Genomic DNA, 21,417 nt, shown 5'->3' on the forward strand with positions numbered 1-21,417 from the left:
AACAAAAGACCCTTGGGCTTGATGTAGGTAAAAAAAAAAGAGAGTCAGACATAAACAATGGCGACGAAACGTACAAAAAATGTTAAACGCTTTTAATATTAAAGCGTGGGGATAGAGACACAAAAGCGGCTGACGCGCAAGACCCCAGCTTCGCCAACAAAGTGCAACACGGCAGCAGGAGCAGTAACAGCAACAACAGCAACAGGAGCAAAAGCAACAACAACAAAAATCTGTGGTGCCTTGCAAAAAGCCGCGAATATTTAAAAATACCTGGAAAAATATTAACAAGAAAATGAAAATTTTAAACAAATATATAGGCAAGACGAAAATTCAATACTCTTGTAACATAGATGACTTAGAAGTATTCCAAGTATTGACTGTAATTTACATTTGAAAAGGACTATAGTTATAGTTAGTCAATGTTAAAAGTTTGTTAAAAGTAAGAGAAAAAAAAACATTTTCACTTGATTTTTTGACAAAGAAGGTAATCAATCTTCTCTAATTTGAATCAAAACTTTGAACTTCAAAATTAAAGATTGGTATGTTTATAAAATGGAAACATGACTGCTTCCCCTACTTCTCGAAGAATACACACATCATAAAACTACGATTTTTAAGGTATTAATAAAGTTATGAGGAGTACAGAACTTATCTAAATTTTACTCCAATCAAGATCCTAAAAATGTGCATAAAGTGTATATAATAATGATACTCAAATAATATAAAAAGTTTGATTTAAATATCTGAATAGTTCATACAGATATAAATAATATATAAAGACTGCAAATTTTACTAATCATCATTAATCATTTCATTGCGAAACCAAGTTCCTTTGTATTTTATTTTATGCCAGAGTCAACTTTTAGACCTGTTCTATCGCTATTTATTATGCATGAAATTCCAAATTCCTGCAGTTTTTCAACTTCACACATTTTGTGGCAATATTTACAAGCTGCCTCCATCACATAGAGTATATCGCAATAAAGCAATGCAAAAAGTCCTCAGCTAAAGCCACTGCTGGAGTGTGCGCTGCGAAATTTCTCAAAACAAGGAGCTGGGACAGCTGGGACTGCTGGGACTGCTGGGACTGCTGGGACTGCAGTTCTTGTCTTGGCCAGTTGCCCGCTGCTGCTGTTCGCTGTTGCCTCTTCGTGACGAAAATGCTTCGCTTAACTGGATTTTCAAATATTTATTGCAACAAATTATTTTGCTGGTTACAAGTCTAACCGACTTCCACTAACCCCTGACGCCTGAGAGAGTGCTTTTTATGGCCATTTAGTTTGTATCGTTGCATTGCCTGGATTTGCAGTTGGGTTTGCTTATATTTTGTATTCTCTGCCTTTTTACCACTGCGGCTTTTTGCACAATTGCCAACAAATTAGGGTTTTACAAATACAAATAAATATAAATATAAATGCATTTTATTTGACAAACATATAATTGGGAGATATGAAATCAAGATTTTTCTATTAAAGTCCAAATAAGTATTTAACAAAACTGCATAAAATACAACACATAAAACTTTTCAAAGTGAATTACAAAAATAGAAGAATTGCAATTTTTACAAATATTAATACAATTAAAATATTCAAGTTTTTTTTTTTGCCTATGAAATAAATAAGATTTGTAATATTAAAATTGTATTAATATTGCATATATTACGATTTTTTTATCATTAACAGTTTTGCTAACTTTTTGCACTAGCATTAGCATTTAAAAATTATTTTTGTTATAAAAGTTGCTTGCATTCTAATTATATATATGTATATGAAATTGATATATAAAAACATCAAGCCAATGCTTTATTTTATTAGTTAGTTTTAATTTTATATTAGTTATAGCTTCTTGATAAATAAATTAATTAAAAACTTTCGTTTAATATAAGCTGACATTTTCTTCTAAAAATTAGGTACTAAGTTTTTTTACTTTGGATAAGTCCATAAGTTTTTATCTTCACTTTATGTATATCATCAAAGCCCCTAGTATTTATAAGAGAAAAATTAGATTTCATATTAAGATTCTTTAGGATTTTAAGCACAATTTTGATGTGTTGAGACAAATCCTTTTTTTTAAGAGTAATTGCATAGTATTTCGGGATCGAGAGAGTTGATAAGTATCAGCGATGCTCAAGATATAGGTCGATAAATAAAATAATATATTATTATAATATTAAATTATATATATAATATGTTATAATTTTTGTTTATTTCATTCATTAAATACAAAACTCTTTTCTATAGATTTTGCGCTTTTCAGTTCGCGTATCCTCATCACATTCATCTAAATCAGTTTTCCAAGAAAAGTCTTACAAACAAACAAAAACAAACAAGAAACAACGTCGTCAGTAAGCAAAAAAACGAGACTTATTCCATTTGCAATTAACAAATCAACTGAGACAGAGCAAAAAAGAGAGAGAGATAGAGGGAAGTGAGAGTTTGTAAGAAATACATTCTAATTACATCAAATTAAGCACACAAACACACATACACGCTGCTGGTGAAGTTGATTAACGGTATCGCCGGCACGACGCGTCTGCTGCAATTGCTATGCCCGAGAGAGTGGGGGAACTAACGGTGGGCAAACTTTCACTTGATGCGTTCAGAACTTTTGTGAAGAGAGCTGCCAGTGGCTGGCAATCGACAACGACAACACTGACGACAGTGACAACGGCAACGACAACGACGATGGCGATAACAGTAAAAACAACGCGACGAACAACATTTCGTTTCAAATCGTTTTCCAGCGGTAAATGGTAAGCACATAAAATCACGTAAACAACTCGCAAAATAACGGCAATACGCGCGCGGCTATACAGTTAGACAGTTTAGTATTTTTTTGGTTAAACGGCGTGTATACTGAACGCCGAACCATCCGCACAGAAGGACAACCGATGTACGACTAAATGCCAATGGCGTTGACTCGATTGGTGGAACGCCTGGGCCGAGCTCAAAGCTTCGCTCCAATTCGTTCGCTGTTCGGCTCACACTCGGCTTTTCGAACTTCGAAACGGCTTGAGCAAGAGCACGAAACGAAGAGCGTCACTGGAAGTGTTCATTTCACTCAAAATGAATCTAGGCGACGTATGAGCGTGTGTATGTATGTGGCTGACAGTGCGTGGGTGTGTGTGTGTGCCTTAATAGTGGCTGAGCGACTCGAGGCGAGTGGCCGTGAGGCTGTCAAGTGTTTGGTTTAGTTGCTTAGTGCGTTGATAGGCGCGCTGGGCGCTAAGCTCGCGGCACCGACAAAGTTGATTGGTTGCCTTTTGCCCTTGCTTCTGCTTTTTCTTCCAGTAGCAGAAGTCTTCACATTTCCGTTGTGGTAACGGAACAGTAATTAAGAGGCTTCATAAGGTGCATAGAAGAAATCGAATAGGAATTTATGCAGATTTGTTAAATGAGGCAATAGAAAAGCGCTAGAGCAAAAAATCTCTTCAGTATTTAGTTCAAAATGAAAATAATGAATTAAATAATTATTTGAAAATTATATGTTTGAAAATAGAAGTAATAAAAATTATATTTATTCAAAACAAAGATATCTCAATTATATGTAATTGTAATACGTTTCCTTTTATAAATAAGGGAATAATAACACATTTATATATATTTATAATTAAAATTTTCTTTTTAACAGGCGGCAAAGGTTGTCATGGAATAAATATATCTTGAGGAAATGATTGCACATACATAATTAACGAATATGAATAAATAGTATTAAAAAAATCACTTATATCTATATATCTTTCTACTGGTCGCTTTATCTATTTATCAATTAATCTATCTATTTTATTAACTAGCTCATTTTTACAATATCTATCAAAATGTTTCTAATTACAAATCGCAGAGATTCAATATCCTTAACAGCAACATCAACTCTTTTTTTCACTTTACCAAACTTTCCAACCTTTTGCCACACTTTCCAGGAACATTGAACTAGTTCTGCTCAACTACCTGAAACCCTTTCCAAACATCAGCTATTCAGTTTCACTATTAACAAAGGCAGCCTTCAACAGCTAAGCCACTCTTCACGTAGTCAAATTAACACGCAGACTAAAAAAACTAAAAAAATAACTGCATAAATTGGCTTATCTGCAAAAGCACACAAAAATGGTTGTTGTTGTTGTTGTTGTTGTCGGGCTCTTTGTGCTTAGTATATGTCAAAGGCAGCAACCAACAACAACAACTACAACAATAGCAGCAGCAGCAGAAGCAGCAGCAACAGCAGCAAGTGGCAAAACGGTCAACCACAATAAAATTATTCCACATACGCAACGTTGGCTCCTGGCATCATTTAGATAAACATAGCTGGAAACAGAAATAATAATAAAAAAAAGAAACTTAAGGCCAAAGGCAAGCTGGGAGCTGACCAAAGCTAAGCTGGACACTTTAAAAACTGTATAGCTATAAATAAATACATATATACATATTCATTTACTGAAATGACTGAAAACTTAAAAATAAACATAGAAAACAAAAATGTATATACAGACTGAATATACAAATAAGTATATATACATCTGATATAAATGTATATATATTTAGATCATCGTACATCATATTTATCATAAACATTTTTGCAAATCTTCAAGGACGTCTATCTACTTGGCCGAACGGCATGCGGCAACAGTTTAAGCCCCGTTGCTCGGCCCATCATTTTTCACCAGCAGCAACGGAAAGCCGTTTCGTGTTGATGATGACGATGATGATGGCAACCGAAAACGTTGACAAACGTCACAGCTGGAGGACTACGAGGCAGGAGAGCCGAATACAAAAGGTCAAACTGGCTGAAACTGACCCCCGTTGATAAACATTTAAGACTTGTGTGGGTCTATCTATATGTACATGTGTGTGTGTGGGCAGTTATTTCATATCCATTTCAAAGCGCATTAACACAGGATATTTAAAGTTTAGCACAAAATCTGACTATTTGTGGAATACAAAAAAAAAAAAAAAAGGAAAATAACTAAAAGATTGTTTGGGTTGAAGTTTATGTATAGAGCTAAATGAAGAGACCCAAATAATGTATAGAGGCTACCACCTGATATACTTTAATAAATTGTGTATATAAATAAAATACTTATTATTATAGAAACCTATACACATATTTATAATAAAAATTAAAAAATCAATTTCAAGAAAACAAATATTATGAAAGTAATATAGAAAAAAATAAATACATTTTGAATTTATTTAAAATAAATTATATATTAAATCATACAAAATACTTATAATTTTTTTATAATTAAAGTATTGAATATTACAAAAGAATATATTTTTTATTATAGAGTAAATGGAGTGTTTTACAATGCCTTTGAAAATGTTTATAGGCAAATAAATATATAAAGTATATGTTACTTTCATATATCTTTTAACATAACTTCCAATAGGTATTTGAAAATATATAATATTGTTTAAAAAAAACTGTATTTATAATAAAATTATACATGATTTTTAATTTTAATTGAAAATATATTAAAATTGTTAATAAAATTGTATATGATTTTTAATTTTAATATGATCCTTAGTCGAATTATTAACATTTGTTTGCAATCTGAGCCGAAGTTTTAGCTTTAAAAATAATCTAATAGCTAAAACTAATCATTTTCTAGTATTTTTTATTAACAATTTTTATTAATTTTTATTTTATTAACTTTTTGCTAGGATGTACATATGTATATATCTAGATGTATAAACTGCAAATGAGCTTTAGTACTTAATTTTAACTAAATATTTTATGGAAATGAACCTTTAAAAATAAAATTATTGCCTTTTGCTTTTTTTTTTATATATATATATGATATAAAGAGATTGCAAATCTTCTTTTAATGCGGATTCTATTTAGTTTATTGTTTATTTATATATGCTTATCTAAGAAGAATTACGTATTACAAAATAGACTTTAATAATTGGATAAACAAGTGTCTGTTTCTGTTTGCATTTAAGCTGAGATGCAATAGCCAACGCCTGGAGCTGTCAATCGTGTTATTTGTGTGAGCCAATTCGCAGGATCGAATCGAAATGCAGCAGAGCATTCGCTAACAAATCCGCTTTGGCTGCAGAGCTGTGTAGCCCCGCCTCCTGCTTATGCCAATGTCGCCTTCTACCCGCCCCTGCTCCACCTTCGTCCTGATGTCTTAAGAGCTCGCTGTGTGGATTGTCATTTAGCTGTAAGAAACGACACCCGAAAGTGCGGGCATTAAATGAAAGTTGCACTTGCCCTCTTATTCTTCTTTTGCTTCTTCTGCTTTTGGCCTTATTTTCGTAGCCACTTCTTGTCCATTTTTGTTATCCACAATTGGCCTAAATTGCAAGCGCATAAAAAAGTGTTAAGCAGACGGAATGGGAAATTGAGTGTTGCCTTTTTCTACTGCCTTTGCCTCGCCTCTGCTGCTGCATAATGGCACCCAAGTGCCAAGTGTCAATTGATTTCTGGGCATGTGGGCGTGGCACTGTGTGTGTGTGTGTCTTTTGAAAGCGCATTAGTAGCTACACACACAAACACACACAAAACAAAGCTGATTGCATTAAAAGCGCAAATTGCTGCCAAAATTCAAGAGCTCAGCAAATACGAAACAAAAATGAAAAAAAATAAACTAAAATAAAAAAAAGTTAAAAAAAAAAATGGAGAAAATTTAAGCCAAGCTGCTTAGCAAAAACAAACAAAAAGTGAGACAACAATATAACTGTACTTATTTATATGGCCCATACAGCTACCAAAAGCTGGCCATGTACTTAGCACAGCTGCAACAGTCACACAGGCGATGTCTCTCTCTCTCTCTCCCTCGTTCACACACTCTCGCTGTCACTCTCTAGAGTGCTTAACAGCTCTCTGGCCTGTTTTGGCCAGACTTTTGTTACATTTGCCTTACTGCCCGTTTATGTAAAGCTTTGCAGCACTTAACTTGTTTTTACCTCAACGCAAATGATTTCAGACCAAAATGCAGTTAAAGTGCGAGCACTAAAAAATGGTTGGCCAAATGACAAATTTAATAATTTAATGCTTGATTTGCACTTAATGGAGTTTCAATGATAAATGAAACTATTTTCAAAAAATTTAAACAAACGGAGAATGAAAAATTTAAAATAAATATTTGAGAATAAAATTTATAAATCAAATATTATAATTTGGATTAAAGAAATTAATAAATGGTAAAGCAAATATTTTATATTATATTATTTTTAAACATTATAAATATAAATATAAATATAAATATAAATATATATATATATATATATATATATATATATATATTAATATAATAATCATATACAAATACAAAATAATTTAATTTAATTTTTTACGAATTACGAAATAATCTATATAATCTAACAATTAATAATGAATAATAATTATTAATTATTTTTTTTTTTTAGATTTGATGGCTTATTCATATTTAGTATTATATTATTAAATAATAATAAATAATATTTTTTTTATTATTTTGTTTTATGTCTTATTATTATTATTGTATATTATATTTTCTATAAGAATGCTTAACATGTCTTATTTCGGCCTTTAGTACAAAATCATCTGCACCTATCTCTGTCTCACCTTTTCTCTCTCTCTCTTCTATACACACATCGAAAATGTTATATTTCATTCGTTTTTGTTGAGATGGGAAGAAAAACTCTCTTCAAACTCGTATAAAAATAAATCTGTGCAACGCTCTGTGCGGACATAACCCACACTCAAATAAATCAGTTTAATGTGTACTTAATATTTGCCATTAAGTTTTTATTACTTTTCTGTGCTGGGCCGAAGCATTGCTTCGAGCAACTGCTCAGCTGAACAGGTACATAAATCGGGTTAAAAACACCGTTAAACCAATTTAGGCCACACACACATACTCACACACACACACAATAAAATATGTCAATTGGTTTGGCACAGCAAATAAACGATTTGCGTTTAATTTGTGACTGTGTGCAAAGAGAAGTCTTCCTTTTCTTCCTTCTATATCTTTTTCTCCTTTTTGGATTGATTCATTAAAATTGAAATAGAACATGTATCAGTAATATAGTAAAGAAAATATACATATAAAAAGTAATTTAATTTAGAACTAGAATAGAACTAAAGAAATATGATGTTTATAGCAAAGTTACCTTAAAATATGTTGAATAGTATCCTATATATATATATATTCTGTCAGTCAAATACATATATGTGATTGCTATCAAAGCCAATAAGTATTATTCTTAATTTTACCCATTGAAAATGCGAAATTTGGGTATAATGGTTTTATCAAAATGTATGTAACAGACAGAAGGAGGCGTGGCAAATGCCATAAGATATTTATATATATCCTTGATTAGGGCGACGAGTTGAGTCGACATAGCCCTGTCCCTCTGTCTGTCAATCTCAGAGTCTGACAGAGCTAGAGACTTGCATGTGTGTATGTGTTGTTTCTTGGGTATGCAGAAGAGATCAGTATATCAGTTCTACGTAAGAGATCGGAATATAGGTAATTAGAATATCAGCTCTACCTATGGAACTGTTCTAACTGTTCTAAGAACAGAATTTAAACAGTCAAGCAACTTGAAGTGACAACTGCCATTGTCTGGCATCGCTTTGCATCTGCAACATCCGATGTTTGGTGAGCAGCTACGTGATTTATGCAACGGTGATTAGTGGCACAAATCAATGGAGGCAGCCATAATTGTGGATATGTTCGCCAAATCAATTGTACACACAGCGTGGGCTGCTCTGATGGCTGTTGCCGGTTGCTGGTTGCTGGTTGCTGGCGAAGCAACAGGAAACGTCAAACACTTCAGATGGCAAAAACAATGCGCTCAAGTGGCATGTGGCATGTGGCATGTGGCAGGCGGCATGTGGCATGTGGCACAGCATGCAGCGCTTGGCATGTTGCAGACATGTGGGCGTGCCGCATGGCACTATTAGCAACATGTGTGGCTGCCATTGTTCTCGCTGCCATTGTCCGTTGTCCATTGTCCACGACAACAACATCAACAGCAACGACAAAAGCAATAACAACAACAACAAAGTCAAATGCCACAAATGCATTGCCAACTACAACAAATAATATCGCAAATTTCCAATTCTAGTAATATTGCTTGAATTGCAACACTTGCCACGCCCACATGCATTGAGCCCGATGAGCTCTATGGAGCGTTGCTCAAGTATTTTTGCAATAATTCCAATAGATTTGAAATTACTAAGAAAGTCATATTAAGGTTTTGTCCTCAAATTTTTGATTGTTCAACAAAATTTTATAAAAAAAATCCCTAAATAACAAATCTAAGTATATAAATTGAAAACTCATATTTAGGTAACCTCTGTATAAAACCAAATTTATAGCATATGCTTTATATGAATGTAAAAAATAAACATATTCAGGGAATATAAAGCTGAATGAAAAGATAAATAAATAAATAATTAAAAATAAAATTTTAAAAATAAAAAATTACATAAATTACATAAAATTACAAAAAATAAAAATGTTCATGGGATATAAAGTTTAATTTAAAAAAAAAATGTACATAAATTGCCTACAAAATAAATATTTATTGATTTATTCTTTGTATTCTTTCTTTGTTAAACAAAACTTTGTAAAAAATAAAACTAGAGTAAAAAAATAGATAAAAAAAATTCTTAACCAACATATCGAAATATCTCAGTTGAAGAAACATATGTAGCTACCCTCTGTATATAATTGTAAAAAACAAAAAATAGGTTCAAAGGAAATGAAGCAAATATTAACAATAAATAAAAAAAAAAAAAAAAATAAATAAATAAATTGAACAAATTGCCTAGAAAAGAACTTTTTATTTTATATTAATGGAAATCTTCGGCTTCACTCCACAGTGCGTGCGAGTCAGGTGAGTGGTGCAGTTCATGCATAAATTAAACAACGCCAAGAGTCAAGTCGAGCCCACTGAGTGGGTTTTCTTGTGTGCAGGTGCAGGTGCAGTTGCCGGAGCCCGTACGGAGACGGTTGTCTGTATTAGCTACTGGTGTTGTTGAGCAAGCGTGCATGTTCCTATTATCAATGCACTCAGACATTATCAACACACATACACACACACACACATACAAACTGAGAGAGAGAGAGAGAGAGAGCTTAGACGATGGCATGCATAAAACATGTATCGACAGTGTGGCAGCAAATTGAATCAATAATATCCAATCATGGGTTAACAATGCGAATTGATTTCTAGCTGGCATGCCACATGGGACACATGAGATGCGTTTTCAGGGTGCAACTAGATTCCAGGGCTACAAACGTATGCAAACAAGGCAGACCGAAGATAATAATAACAACAACAACAAACACAACTGCAGACACTTAACGAAAATCACCTGCATTCAATCAGCCCTCTCTCTCTCTCTTACTCTCTCTCTCTCTCTCTCTCTCGTCTCAAGTGCTCATGTAAATATTAATTAAGTTTTGGCTTTTGTTAAATTGGCCATGTGTTATTGTCCAGCTGGCCAAGTGGACATGAGACATCATCAAGGGTCAGAGTCCTTGCATCCTTGCAAGCATCTGATGTGATCAGAAATATTATTATATTAGTCGCCTAGTTAGTTGCTGCCGTTGGCCTTTGCTTAATCAATTTAGCTAAAAGCTCCGTTTTGGCTTTTCCATTTAATTAGTTGACAAAAAGTGGAATTTAATTTAACACTAATTTGCTATATACATAGCTCTTCTTCTTATTTAAGCCTATTGTACTCGGTTCTCAATTGACAAAAGAGCGTGTATTGCTTTTGAGCAAAGTCCGCCGTGGTGTCCGTCCGTCCGTCAGTTCGTTTGAATGCAAACTATTTCGATGATATTGAAGCTAGATATTTGAATTGGTATATACATATATATATGTATATATACCAAGTCTGATCTGTTCGATTTACTCACAGTCAATTCGTAATTATCAAAACATAATTTATAATTGAAAAGCTAACTTTACCCTAAGCTGCATTCAATGATAATCTATAAATACTTATATATGCATTTATACAAATATACATAAATATGTATATATACATATACATATACATATATATATATTATATGCTATTCATGCAATCTGAAGGTCTCAATTTCAATTTGCAACTTGCCTGAGCGCTCAACTTGCTGCACGGCCATAAAAATTATTCCAATTGCGAGTGCAATTCGCGAAACTTTAGCAAATGGCGTCGCCAACTGGCGCTAACTGAAGCGCCAACTTTTCACATTTTCATTACAAGTTTCTCCTCAATTCACTGTCAGGCCAAAGCTGAGCGCTTCGCAGCGCGCCGCCTTCAGGATGTGCTTCAAATTAATTTCCATGAAATATTGCGCATACGCAGCGTTAACTCTGCTAATTGTCACGTAATTGAAGTCAACATGCAACTTTAGGCAATACAAATATTTGTTGTAAAATTATATTAATAATTAATAATGGTAAAAATGTTTAACCCGCAAACTTTGGGTGTCTAAAAAGACGAAAAAAATGTTTTTTAAATGTAAAGTAAAATATTTTAACTAAAAAATAATAAATACATTTTTAAATGTTGTTGAAACACTTTTTATACCCTGAACCCATTAAAAATGGGAAATCAGGGAATAATCGTTTTGTTGAAATGTATGTAACAGGCTGAAGGAGGCGTGGCAGACCCCATATATGCTTGATCAAGGCGACGAGCTGTGTCGATTTGGCCCTGTCCGTCTGTCTGTCCGTCCGTCTGTCCGTATGTATGAACGCGTCGATTTTAGAAGATATAGGAGCTAGAGACTTCAAATTTTTTTAAATGTCCGTATTTACAGCGCGGATATCGAGTTTATCATTAAAAATCGATAGCTCATCTCGATCTTTTTTATCGATAAAAACCCTTATCGAAAATCAGTTATAAAATTATATCTCCCACATCTTTAGAGCTACAGTCTCCAAATTTTGAATGTATATGCATTTTATACAATTTCGGTTTTTAAAATTTACCCTCGACCCCATGTTTGTAAATGGCGTATTTCAAATACTAGAAGCTTGTGCTTTGACATGTGTGTATGTGTCTCTGTAGGTTTGTGTGTATGCGTAGGTGTGCGTGTGTGTTTGTGTGTGTGTGTGTGTGCGTGTTTCTTGTGTAAGCAGAAAGACGCGAAAAATTATTGAAATAGCTATTGCTCGAAGGGTTCAGGGGATCTCGTAGTTGAGCACACTCGATTAGAGCTTTCTTACTTGTTAATCATTAAAATATGTATGTATATCATTTAACATATATTTTAGCTATATATTTAATTTTTTAGTTTTGGTCTATATAAAAACTTTTTAACAAAAATAAAGAAAAACTCATTGATTGAAACTAAATAATTAAACTATAAATGTACATTTATATTTCCTTTATATCTCTTCTAGTTTAGATTTTATAGATGCCCAAATATAATAATAAAACTTTTTTTTTAAATAAATGAGCTAATTTATTTCATAAATAAAATTATGCCTTATCAATATTTATATCAGTGCTAGCGCTAGTGTTGCTCAATTCGTTTCAGTGGAATATTAGCGAGCACTAAAACCGAGCGGACCCCTGACAGAGATGCCAGATGTCTGGGCACTGATGACTGATGACTGGTGAAAAAGGCAGACTAACCGACTCTCGAGGAGAGAGTCTGAGTGCACTAAGACGACATATGAAAAGATTACAAATTTAAAAAATGTATATACATATATGGGAACAGATCAGATCAGAGTAGCGCCAATATGTATGCATGTATGTCAGATTTTGTAATTCAAAGATAATTTAGACAGATCGAACATGACTTGTTAAATTTGCACTTAGAGGTAATCGCTATCTGGCAATGGAGTTGGTTCCGGATGCGTCTCATCGACGCCATCAACAAATATCATAATCACACCCAGCACCGGGCGAAGATTCTCGGGCATGTGCGCATTGTCGCCGCCCAGAATGACCGCGCACGGCTTCCCAGTGATCACAACGGGCAGCAGACGCGTCACAAACTGCGCCAGCCGATGCAAATTCAAGCGACGCATCTCGAGCGTAGTCAGGCCCTCCGGCCAGCTGTCTTCGTGACAGCAATCGAGCAGGATCTCCATTAGGTGCATCGGACAGCCACTGGCGCGCAAGCCCTCGCGCACCATCAGTCGCATGGGCATGTCCGGGGTGGAGATGAGGCTGCCCCAAGTGCGAACCGAGGCCAGCGGCAGGCCGCGACCCCAGCGCATCAGAGCATACCGATCCAGCTGGTCGCCAACCGTGCGAATTACCGGATTTGTGGCTCTTAGTGTCGCTATATAATACTGCAGCAGCTCCAGCTCGCGCCGATGCTCGCCCAGCCGCCGCTCCTGATGGGCCTGCATGTCGCGCAGCTCGGGTATCGCATTGATGTGGTCCTGCAGCTGCTGGCGCAGCTCGAACACACAATTGTGACGGCTCAGCTCGTCCTTGGGCACACGCATGCCGCAGCCCTTGTTGCAGACGACCACAACCTTGGGATTGTTCTGGCAGTTGGCCACATGATCGCGATACTCCCCCAGGGGCATCAGCGCCGTGCAGCCGTTCTCCGCGAAGCAGCACTTGATCTTCAAGCGGGCCAGCATGTTGCGCATGAGGCGGGAGACGGGAACCAAATGGATGGGCAGCAGATCCGAGCGATCCACTGGACAGATTTGCTTCTCCTGCATCCACTTCTCGATGCAAAAGCGACAGAAGGCATGCTCACAGCTGGACGACTGCATTGGCTCCTCCAGCACATCGGCGCAGATGGGGCAGAGCAGCTCCTCGTCGACGTGGCCAACAATTAATGCCAGATCGTAGCCCATGATGAGCTATAACTATGATTACTATACGCTAAATTAGAAATATGTAAAACTGGGGCAGATTGTACACATGTATTTGTTTTGTAGCCCTTGAGCTATTGTGTGGTTGCCACTCGACCTTGCACTGGATGTTTGCAGATAGAAATAATACGATTTTATCCTAAATTTCGACTCGAAATGTGAGAGTAATGCCACAGTAGAGACTCAAAAATTTTGATTTTGATTTTGATTTTATTGCAAATGTCGAAAGTGTTGAAAATGTCAGCCAACAAGCGACAAATTCCCAAATAAACACACAGTTCGATTGTCAACGTTCGAAAGGTTAATTCTTATTGGAGAAAGCGATAGTTCTGAAGTAACATTATATATCGATATATTGATCGATCATCCCTAATGTTAATTTGCATCTATTGCAGCTTTTAGAATTATAATAGGTAAACGTATGTGGAATATAGTTTATAAAAATATTTAATTTTCCTATTATTATTAAAAATCAAGTAAAATTACATTTTATATTTTTGTCAATTTGCTCGCAAAACATGGCTGATTAAAAATGTAGTTTGCACATCACATTATTCGTACTCCTGTGAATGTTCATCACAGGAGTACCCCTAAACAACATACACATGTGTACGAATGTCAGTGGAGATTCGAAGCAGCAGTAACTGAAAAATTTATTCGAGATTCTTGTAAAAATTTGTTGAAAAACTCAGCACAGATCAACTCAACTGCCGGCTGAGACGCAACTCTCATATTTCGAAACGAAATTAATGAAAAATCAAATATTTCGGCTTCTGTCGGTAGCATACACGCGTAAGTGAGGGTAAGTGAGCCAATTGCAGCAGTTGGGCAACTGAATTTACATATATACATATATGCTGTATCTGCGTGTAATGTAAGTCGTTTCGTTTAGCGATTAGAATTCAGAACCAACTAGTCAAACTACCAACCAATTATGGGCTACGACCAGGGCTTAATTGTTGGCCACGTCGACGAGGAGCTGCTCTGCCCCATCTGTGCCGATGTGCTGGAGGAGCCAATGCAGTCATCGAGCTGTGAGCACGCATTCTGTCGTTTCTGCATCGAGAAGTGGATACAGGAGAAGCAAATCTGTCCAGTGGATCGCTCGGATCTGTTGCCCATCCACTTGATTCCCGTCTCCCGTCTCATGCGCAACATGCTGGCACGCCTGAGGATCAAGTGCAGCTTCGCGGAGAACGGCTGCACGGCGCTGATGCCCCTGGGGGAGTATCGCGACCATGTGGCCAGCTGCCAGAACAACCCCAAGGTTGTCGTCTTGTGCAACAGAGGCTGCGGCATGCGTGTGCCGCGGGACGAGATGAGCCGTCACAACTGTGTGTTCGAGCTGCGGGAACAGCTGCAGGATCAGGTGAACGAAATATCCGAGCTACGGGAAATGCAGGCCCATCAGGAGCGACGCTTGAGCGAGCATCGACGCGAGCTGGAGCTGGTGCAATACTATGTGGCCGCACTGAGATCCACGAATCCGGTTATACGCAATGTGGGCGACCAGCTGGATCGCTACTCGCTGATGCGCTGGGGTCGCACCCTGCCGCTGGCCACGGTTCGCACTTGGGGCAGCCTCATCTCCACTCCGGACACGCCCATGCACATGATGGTGCGCGAGGGGCTGCGCTCCAGTGGCTGCCCGATGCACCTGGTCAATGTGCTAATGGACTGCTGCTACGAGGACAGCTGGCCGGAGGGCCTGGCCACGCTCGAGATGCGTCGCTTGAATCTGCATCGGCTGGCACAGTTTGTGACGCGTCTGCTGCCCGTTGTGATCACTGGGAAGCCGTGCGCGGTCATTCTGGGCGGCGACAATGCGCACATGCCCGAGAATCTTCGCCCGGTGCTGGGTGTGATTATGATATTTGTTGATGGCGTCGAGCCGGTGCCTTCGGATCCGGCACCAATGCCGGACGGCGACTACCTCTGAGTGCAATTCGTAGACGTTGTTTATTCGTGTTCGATCGATCCAAATTAATTTTCGACAGCGATGAGATTAAACCAAACCCAAATGAAAAGCAAAACCCAAAACGAACAAACAAACTAAAATATAAATATTACAAATTTGCTGCAATTTCTTACATTTCGCGTTCGGCATCCATTGGAGTGGGATGCACTTAAACAATGTTGCCTGTGTGTCTAAAAATTATATCATCTAAGTTCCGTACACAATTCTGCTCAAGCAAAAACAACAACAAAATTTAATGGTTGGGATACATATGGGAAGCAATAAAAAATCGCCTCGATGAGGGAATCAAATCTACAAGTGAGACACAAATACGAACATAAACAAGAAAGACACAAAAAATAGAATTAATAAAAATAAAATAAAGGAATTTACTGGTCAGTTTACAAAAAAAAAAAAAACATTTTGTCTAAAAAAAACTAGATTTTATGCAATTAATTATAGTTATCTTGATCTGTGTTCAAATTTTCTTGAGAAATGTTTATATATTTATGTATATGTGTGTAGATATACATATGTATGTATATAAATATATTTATAAATCAACGTTTTGCATTAAAATAATTAATTAATAATATTTTAACAAAAGTCTGGCAACCAACTTCATCCGAACAAAATTTAATTGATTTTTTGTGGCAGCTATATTTTAGTTAATTTAATGAAGAATTTATTTTCTGTATTGAATTTATTTTATTTATTAAATTGTTTTACATTATTAAATTAACTAAAATATAGCTTCCACCAGTTTTGTATTGCAATTTGTATTTTGTTATATATAATAAATATATAAGCTATAAGTCTTTACCTATACAAAATATTTAATATATTATAATATTATATCATGTAGTATATCATTCAGATTTGTAAGGAAAATAGAGTATTAAAAAAATTAAAATAAAATATTAAACAGAATTTTAAAAATAAAAGTAAATAAATAGGAAAAAAAAAAACAATATAAAATATGTAACATCGATAAAGTCTATTCTAGGCTTGGGCAAGCGGATATGGATATGGCCAGATGGAACTGTTCACCTAACGGATCAAATATGTTTATATTTCCATTGTCAATAGTCTCTCGATATGGAAGTTCCTAAATTTCTGCTGCAAACTTATTTCTGAAGGAACTTTACAGATCATCAATTCCCCGACTGGAAGTCAAAACAATATTCTTAATTCATATGCGACACACTAAGCACCGCTTAGAAGTAGAAGACCAAGTGGAAGTGGAAGAAGAAGACGGAAAGATGAGAAAAGCAAACGCATATATTTGCTTGACTCATTTCCATAGACAAGAGGCTGAAAAGCCTTTGCATATTTATGGCAGAAGCAAGCTGCAGCGGAAGCTATGCAAATTGGAAAACTTCTGCCAGAAGACGACACCATAAACCATAAAGCGTTTGCTAACTGCCAACTGTTATTGTTGTTGGGCAAACAAATTTAGCAAATATTATTTATAAAGTGAAATTTTAACAAATTAACTGCGAATGGAATGCCACAGCCACAACCATACGAACAAAAAATAAACTAACTGGCCCAAATGCTACCTTTTTCCTGGGTCCATCCATCCCATTACGAATGCCCGGCCATTGAGCATATCATATGAATAGTAAATTTTGTGCAAACACTTAAGCAAATTTACACAAGCGCACAAGCATGCTTGCACTGCCATATTGTAATGTCAAAATATTTACACTATAATCTGAACACACACACACACAGCCAATGACAATATGTGTGTATATGTTTGCATTTGGTTTTAAATTTTATTTCATTTTGGTTATAAATTTTCATGTTTTCCCTTCGGCCAGCATACTTTTTGTGACAACTGTACGCAACTATCTGTGCGTTTACTTTTGTCCAGTCGTCCGTGTGTGTGTGTGTGTATGAGTGTGTGTGTCAAAAACTTGAGCAGTGCTTCGTTGAATTGCCATTTCAGTTTTCTATGCATCTTATGTGACTCTAGATGACCAGAAAGCTTCAACTTATCATTCAGTTCGCTTATCTATAACAGCAGCAGGAGCAGGAGCAGGAGATGCAGGAACAGCAGCTGGAGCAGCAAATCCCAGCTGAGCCTTACAATGGTCCTGTATGTGGTCAACTTATATTCTTCTTCCTGTTTTTGTGTTGTATTTCTATTTTTGAAGCCACGGAAATTCGTTACGAATTCGAAAACTAGCAGCAGCAGCTGCCTCCAAATAATTTTGATTATGCTCGTGGATCACTTTTATAAATATAATATTCTTCTATTTCCCTCGCCTTGCGCAAAGTTAGCTTAACAATAATCTGAAAATATACACTTAATATAAATTTATTTTGGTTTTCTATTTAACTTTGTAAAATGAATTCTTTTCTAATTCTTCCTAAATGGTTGACATTTTTATTTCAATATTTTTCCATATTTTTTTTTAATATTGAAAAGCGGCAAATGGAAAAAAATAATTATTTATTTATTTATTCTTGAAATATTAAAAATGTATTGATGTCTAGTACTCCTGTCATCTAATTGCTTGACTTGTCTTTTAACTATACATACATATTTATTTTTTCAGTTATTGAAAATATTTTAAATATTATATTAAATATGAAATATTATATTATTATTCGATATAGCACACTTTGCTCTTTTAAATTACTTGCAGACTTACAATTAATCCAAATAAATATATACATACATATATCAATAAATAATATTTTTATGTTTTATCAGCTGCTGAAGCGCATTGAAATATTATCAACATATTTTCATTTGACTTAGTTTGCGATAGAGCAACGATTTCTCTGAGGGACAATCGAAACCATGGCCACTGAACCAGCTAATTTAATAAGTCAAACGCAATGTAAACAACCAAGTTAACGCACACACACAAGTATAAGCACACACTCTCTCTCTCTCTTTATTTTCTTCCTCTCACTCTCATACACGCACAACAATATTTTTCCAATTGAACTGATGCCATTTAATGAAAATCAACACTTCCGCCCTGCTAGACATCAACGAATATGAATCGGAGAATATGCCACAACTACAATGTGTATATGTGCCTGTGTGTGTGTGTGTGAGTGCTCGTGTTTATGTGTAAGTGTAACGAGCTACAAATGCTTACCGCAAATTGTATACATATTTGCATTTAGATTTGTTGTACTCGTCGTGTTGCCATTTCATTGCGAAAGACAGACGTGACACATTCGCCTCAAACAGCCTCAAGTTCAGCCCGCTGTACCCCCCTCTCCCTTCACAAAGGCATTGCCATAGTCATGCTGATTATGATTCGAGTGGCGAGAAAGGGTATATTGTGGCATGGGCAAAATAAAACATTACAAAATTGACTAAAAAATTATATATTGCAAATAAATGAATGTATTATTAATTATATATATGTACATATAATTACATACATATGAATGTTCATATATGCGGCTTATACATACATACGTATAATTATATAAATTAAACTCAAATTAATACAATTTACATACATATATATTTTAAGAAAAATATAACTTTTTACATGCGTAAATTTAATATTTACTATTTAATATATACTATTTAATAAGTACTAATTTATTTTTTTTATTATTTATACATACATATTTTATTTTCAAAATGTATTTAACTTTGCAGCCTCCGCACTGCCCCTTTCATCCAATAATAAGCATATCTGCAATGCATATCGTAGCGTACCAATTGAACCTAAATAGCCAGACCCTCGACTAGCTGGTAGATTCGCCTCCTGCTCACAAATATTGTTGAACAAAATTACCATGAATAACTGTCATTTGGCTGCTGTCAGTGTCGCGTTGTTGTTGCTGTTGCTGTTGCTGTTGCTGCTGTTTGGCTCTAAGTCGTGCACATTATTTGGTAACGTGTATGGGTGAGTGTAAGGACCGCAGGACATCATGTCTGGGGAACCAAGGCGGGGCCTTGCAAGCCGGTCAGTTGGCATCGGTACATGGCCAAGCGGTCACGTTCGCATTGTATGACCGGGACGTGCAATTTTTAGCTGGACACAGGACAAGGACATTGCGCAATAAGCACAAGTTTTATGCAATAAAATTAGCCCAAAAAACCCCCACACACACACACACACACACACATAGAAGAAGAACAAGATGATAGAGACAAACACACGCAGAACTTAGCTGCTCCTGAGCTGGCTGATAAGATAATTTTATTTTGGCCGTTATTGCATAAAGTCATGTGAGCTGCGGAAATGAGTTGAGCTGAAGTAAACCGTTACGTGACAGCTAGCCTTGGCCGGATACGTGAGCCAGCGGATCAGCTAGGGGCAACACACTGAGCCAGCAGCAGCAGCAGCAGGAGGTGTAAATGGATTCTAATAAGATAATTGACTTGTTTGCGGATTGATCCAAGTGCCTGTTAAATTCCAACTAGAGTAAAGGTCGCTATGTGGGCGGGGATGAGGGATAACGAATTTTCAGAAGATTAAATTAACCTTATCCTTAACCTTCTCTACAAATAAAAAGATAAATGTACATACATATGTACATACATAAATATATATATGTACATATTTTTATTTATAAGTGTTATTTACTAATTAAATTTAAATTTAAATACATCATAAGGCTGAATTATGTTTTATATACATATATACATACATATGTACATATGGATGTTTATTCATTTTAAACTACTTTTCCCATCTTTACGAATAATCTTTATCGATTCCTGATTATTGCATACATACTCCATACCACATTCCACATACCCAATAATTGTAGGGTACTTTTGCATATTCTTACCGTAATATTTATTTCTTTCTCCCCTCCACATTCACATTCTATTTGCTTATCAAAGTGTGTCAGCGCCACAAAGTCTTTACGGTTAAAATAACTCAAATGAAAACATCAAACAGTTTTCAGCTGACCTTTTAACTTCGTCAAATTCACCTGATAACTGTTTATTCAAAAAGTGATGCCGTCAAAACAAGAAAGCGAAAACAAACCGAGCAGCGCACAAATTAGACAAAAGCTAACGGGGCTGGCCACTGAATCGTTACGCACTCAAACATCACTAAATCGCGCACACAAATATGTATGTGCATAAATATATATGTAGAATATGTATATGCATACATACTAACAATTGCACATACATATGTATGTATACGCCTTGCCATAGGCCTTTCGCATAATTTGCCTTTAACTATCGAGCGATGGATATTATGAATTTATTACGAGCTTTGCAATTTTTATTTTAAGTAAATATAATGAGACATACATACATACACATATATGCATAATAATATATATACATATGTATATGTATGTACATATATGTATGTATATAATAATTTTGTATGTGATTCGGTGCGAAAAATTAAGCGCGCTAATCGCGATTCGCGATCAATTCAAAGTGAAGAACAACTAAAGGAACGCAGAAGATACGCAGCATACATATGTATGTATGTACATACTTACGTGGAGAGAGACAATGGAGAAGAAGGCGAATCACAGCCAGGGCTGCCAACTTTTGCATTTTACCGGCCAGATCTGGCCTTTTTCACAGCCAATTGCAGAAAAAATTGTAATCTAGCTGCTGGCGGGAAATTTGGCATATTTTTTTAATCAAACCAGCATTATTTAAAGTGCCTCCAAAGTACTTGAATATTATTGGCACAAACAATTCGTACACTG

General features: G+C 35.7%; 3 protein-coding genes across 7 annotated transcripts in view; 1 reads left to right on the plus strand and 2 right to left on the minus strand.

The window, feature by feature from the left end:
- Positions 1-2,894, minus strand: part of LOC6577001 (lachesin) — a 69,704-nt gene extending 66,810 nt beyond the window's left edge. For 3 of the 4 annotated variants that reach the window (XM_044008687.1, XM_032729037.2, XM_044008688.1), the window contains exon 1: positions 2,488-2,894. The gene's annotated coding sequence lies outside the window, so the exon portion shown is untranslated. Of the gene's footprint in view, positions 1-2,459 lie in introns of all 4 variants that reach the window. The other variant, XM_032729038.2, reaches the window with a different exon arrangement.
- A 9,738-nt stretch (positions 2,895-12,632) lies between these two features.
- Positions 12,633-14,065, minus strand: LOC6577003 (E3 ubiquitin-protein ligase NRDP1). Its single transcript, XM_002002943.4, has one exon. It carries the CDS (start codon positions 13,764-13,766, stop codon positions 12,762-12,764), a length of 1,005 nt encoding a protein of 334 aa, XP_002002979.1. The 5' UTR covers positions 13,767-14,065; the 3' UTR covers positions 12,633-12,761.
- Positions 14,066-14,374: 309 nt separating this feature from the next.
- LOC6577004 (E3 ubiquitin-protein ligase NRDP1) lies at positions 14,375-16,129 on the plus strand. Of its 2 annotated transcripts, none has more exons than XM_015165458.3 (2): positions 14,375-14,586; positions 14,664-16,129. In XM_015165458.3, exon 2 carries the CDS (start codon positions 14,719-14,721, stop codon positions 15,721-15,723), a length of 1,005 nt encoding a protein of 334 aa, XP_015020944.1. In that variant the 5' UTR covers positions 14,375-14,586; positions 14,664-14,718; the 3' UTR covers positions 15,724-16,129. The 2 variants fall into 2 exon arrangements, with proteins under 2 accessions (XP_015020944.1, XP_002002980.1); XM_002002944.4 differs by having other exon boundaries at positions 14,379-14,586; positions 14,677-16,129.
- Positions 16,130-21,417: the final 5,288 nt, after the last annotated feature.

This window comes from Drosophila mojavensis, unplaced genomic scaffold, assembly GCF_018153725.1.
Source record: "Drosophila mojavensis isolate 15081-1352.22 unplaced genomic scaffold, ASM1815372v1 contig_36, whole genome shotgun sequence".
Lineage (NCBI taxonomy): Eukaryota > Metazoa > Arthropoda > Insecta > Diptera > Drosophilidae > Drosophila > Drosophila mojavensis.

Excerpts from the sequence above, each read along its gene's own strand:
- LOC6577004 (XM_015165458.3), top strand. The coding sequence starts at position 14,719 with ATGGGCTACGACCAGGGCTTAATTGTTGGCCACGTCGACGAGGAGCTG.
- LOC6577003 (XM_002002943.4), bottom strand. The coding sequence starts at position 13,766 with ATGGGCTACGATCTGGCATTAATTGTTGGCCACGTCGACGAGGAGCTG.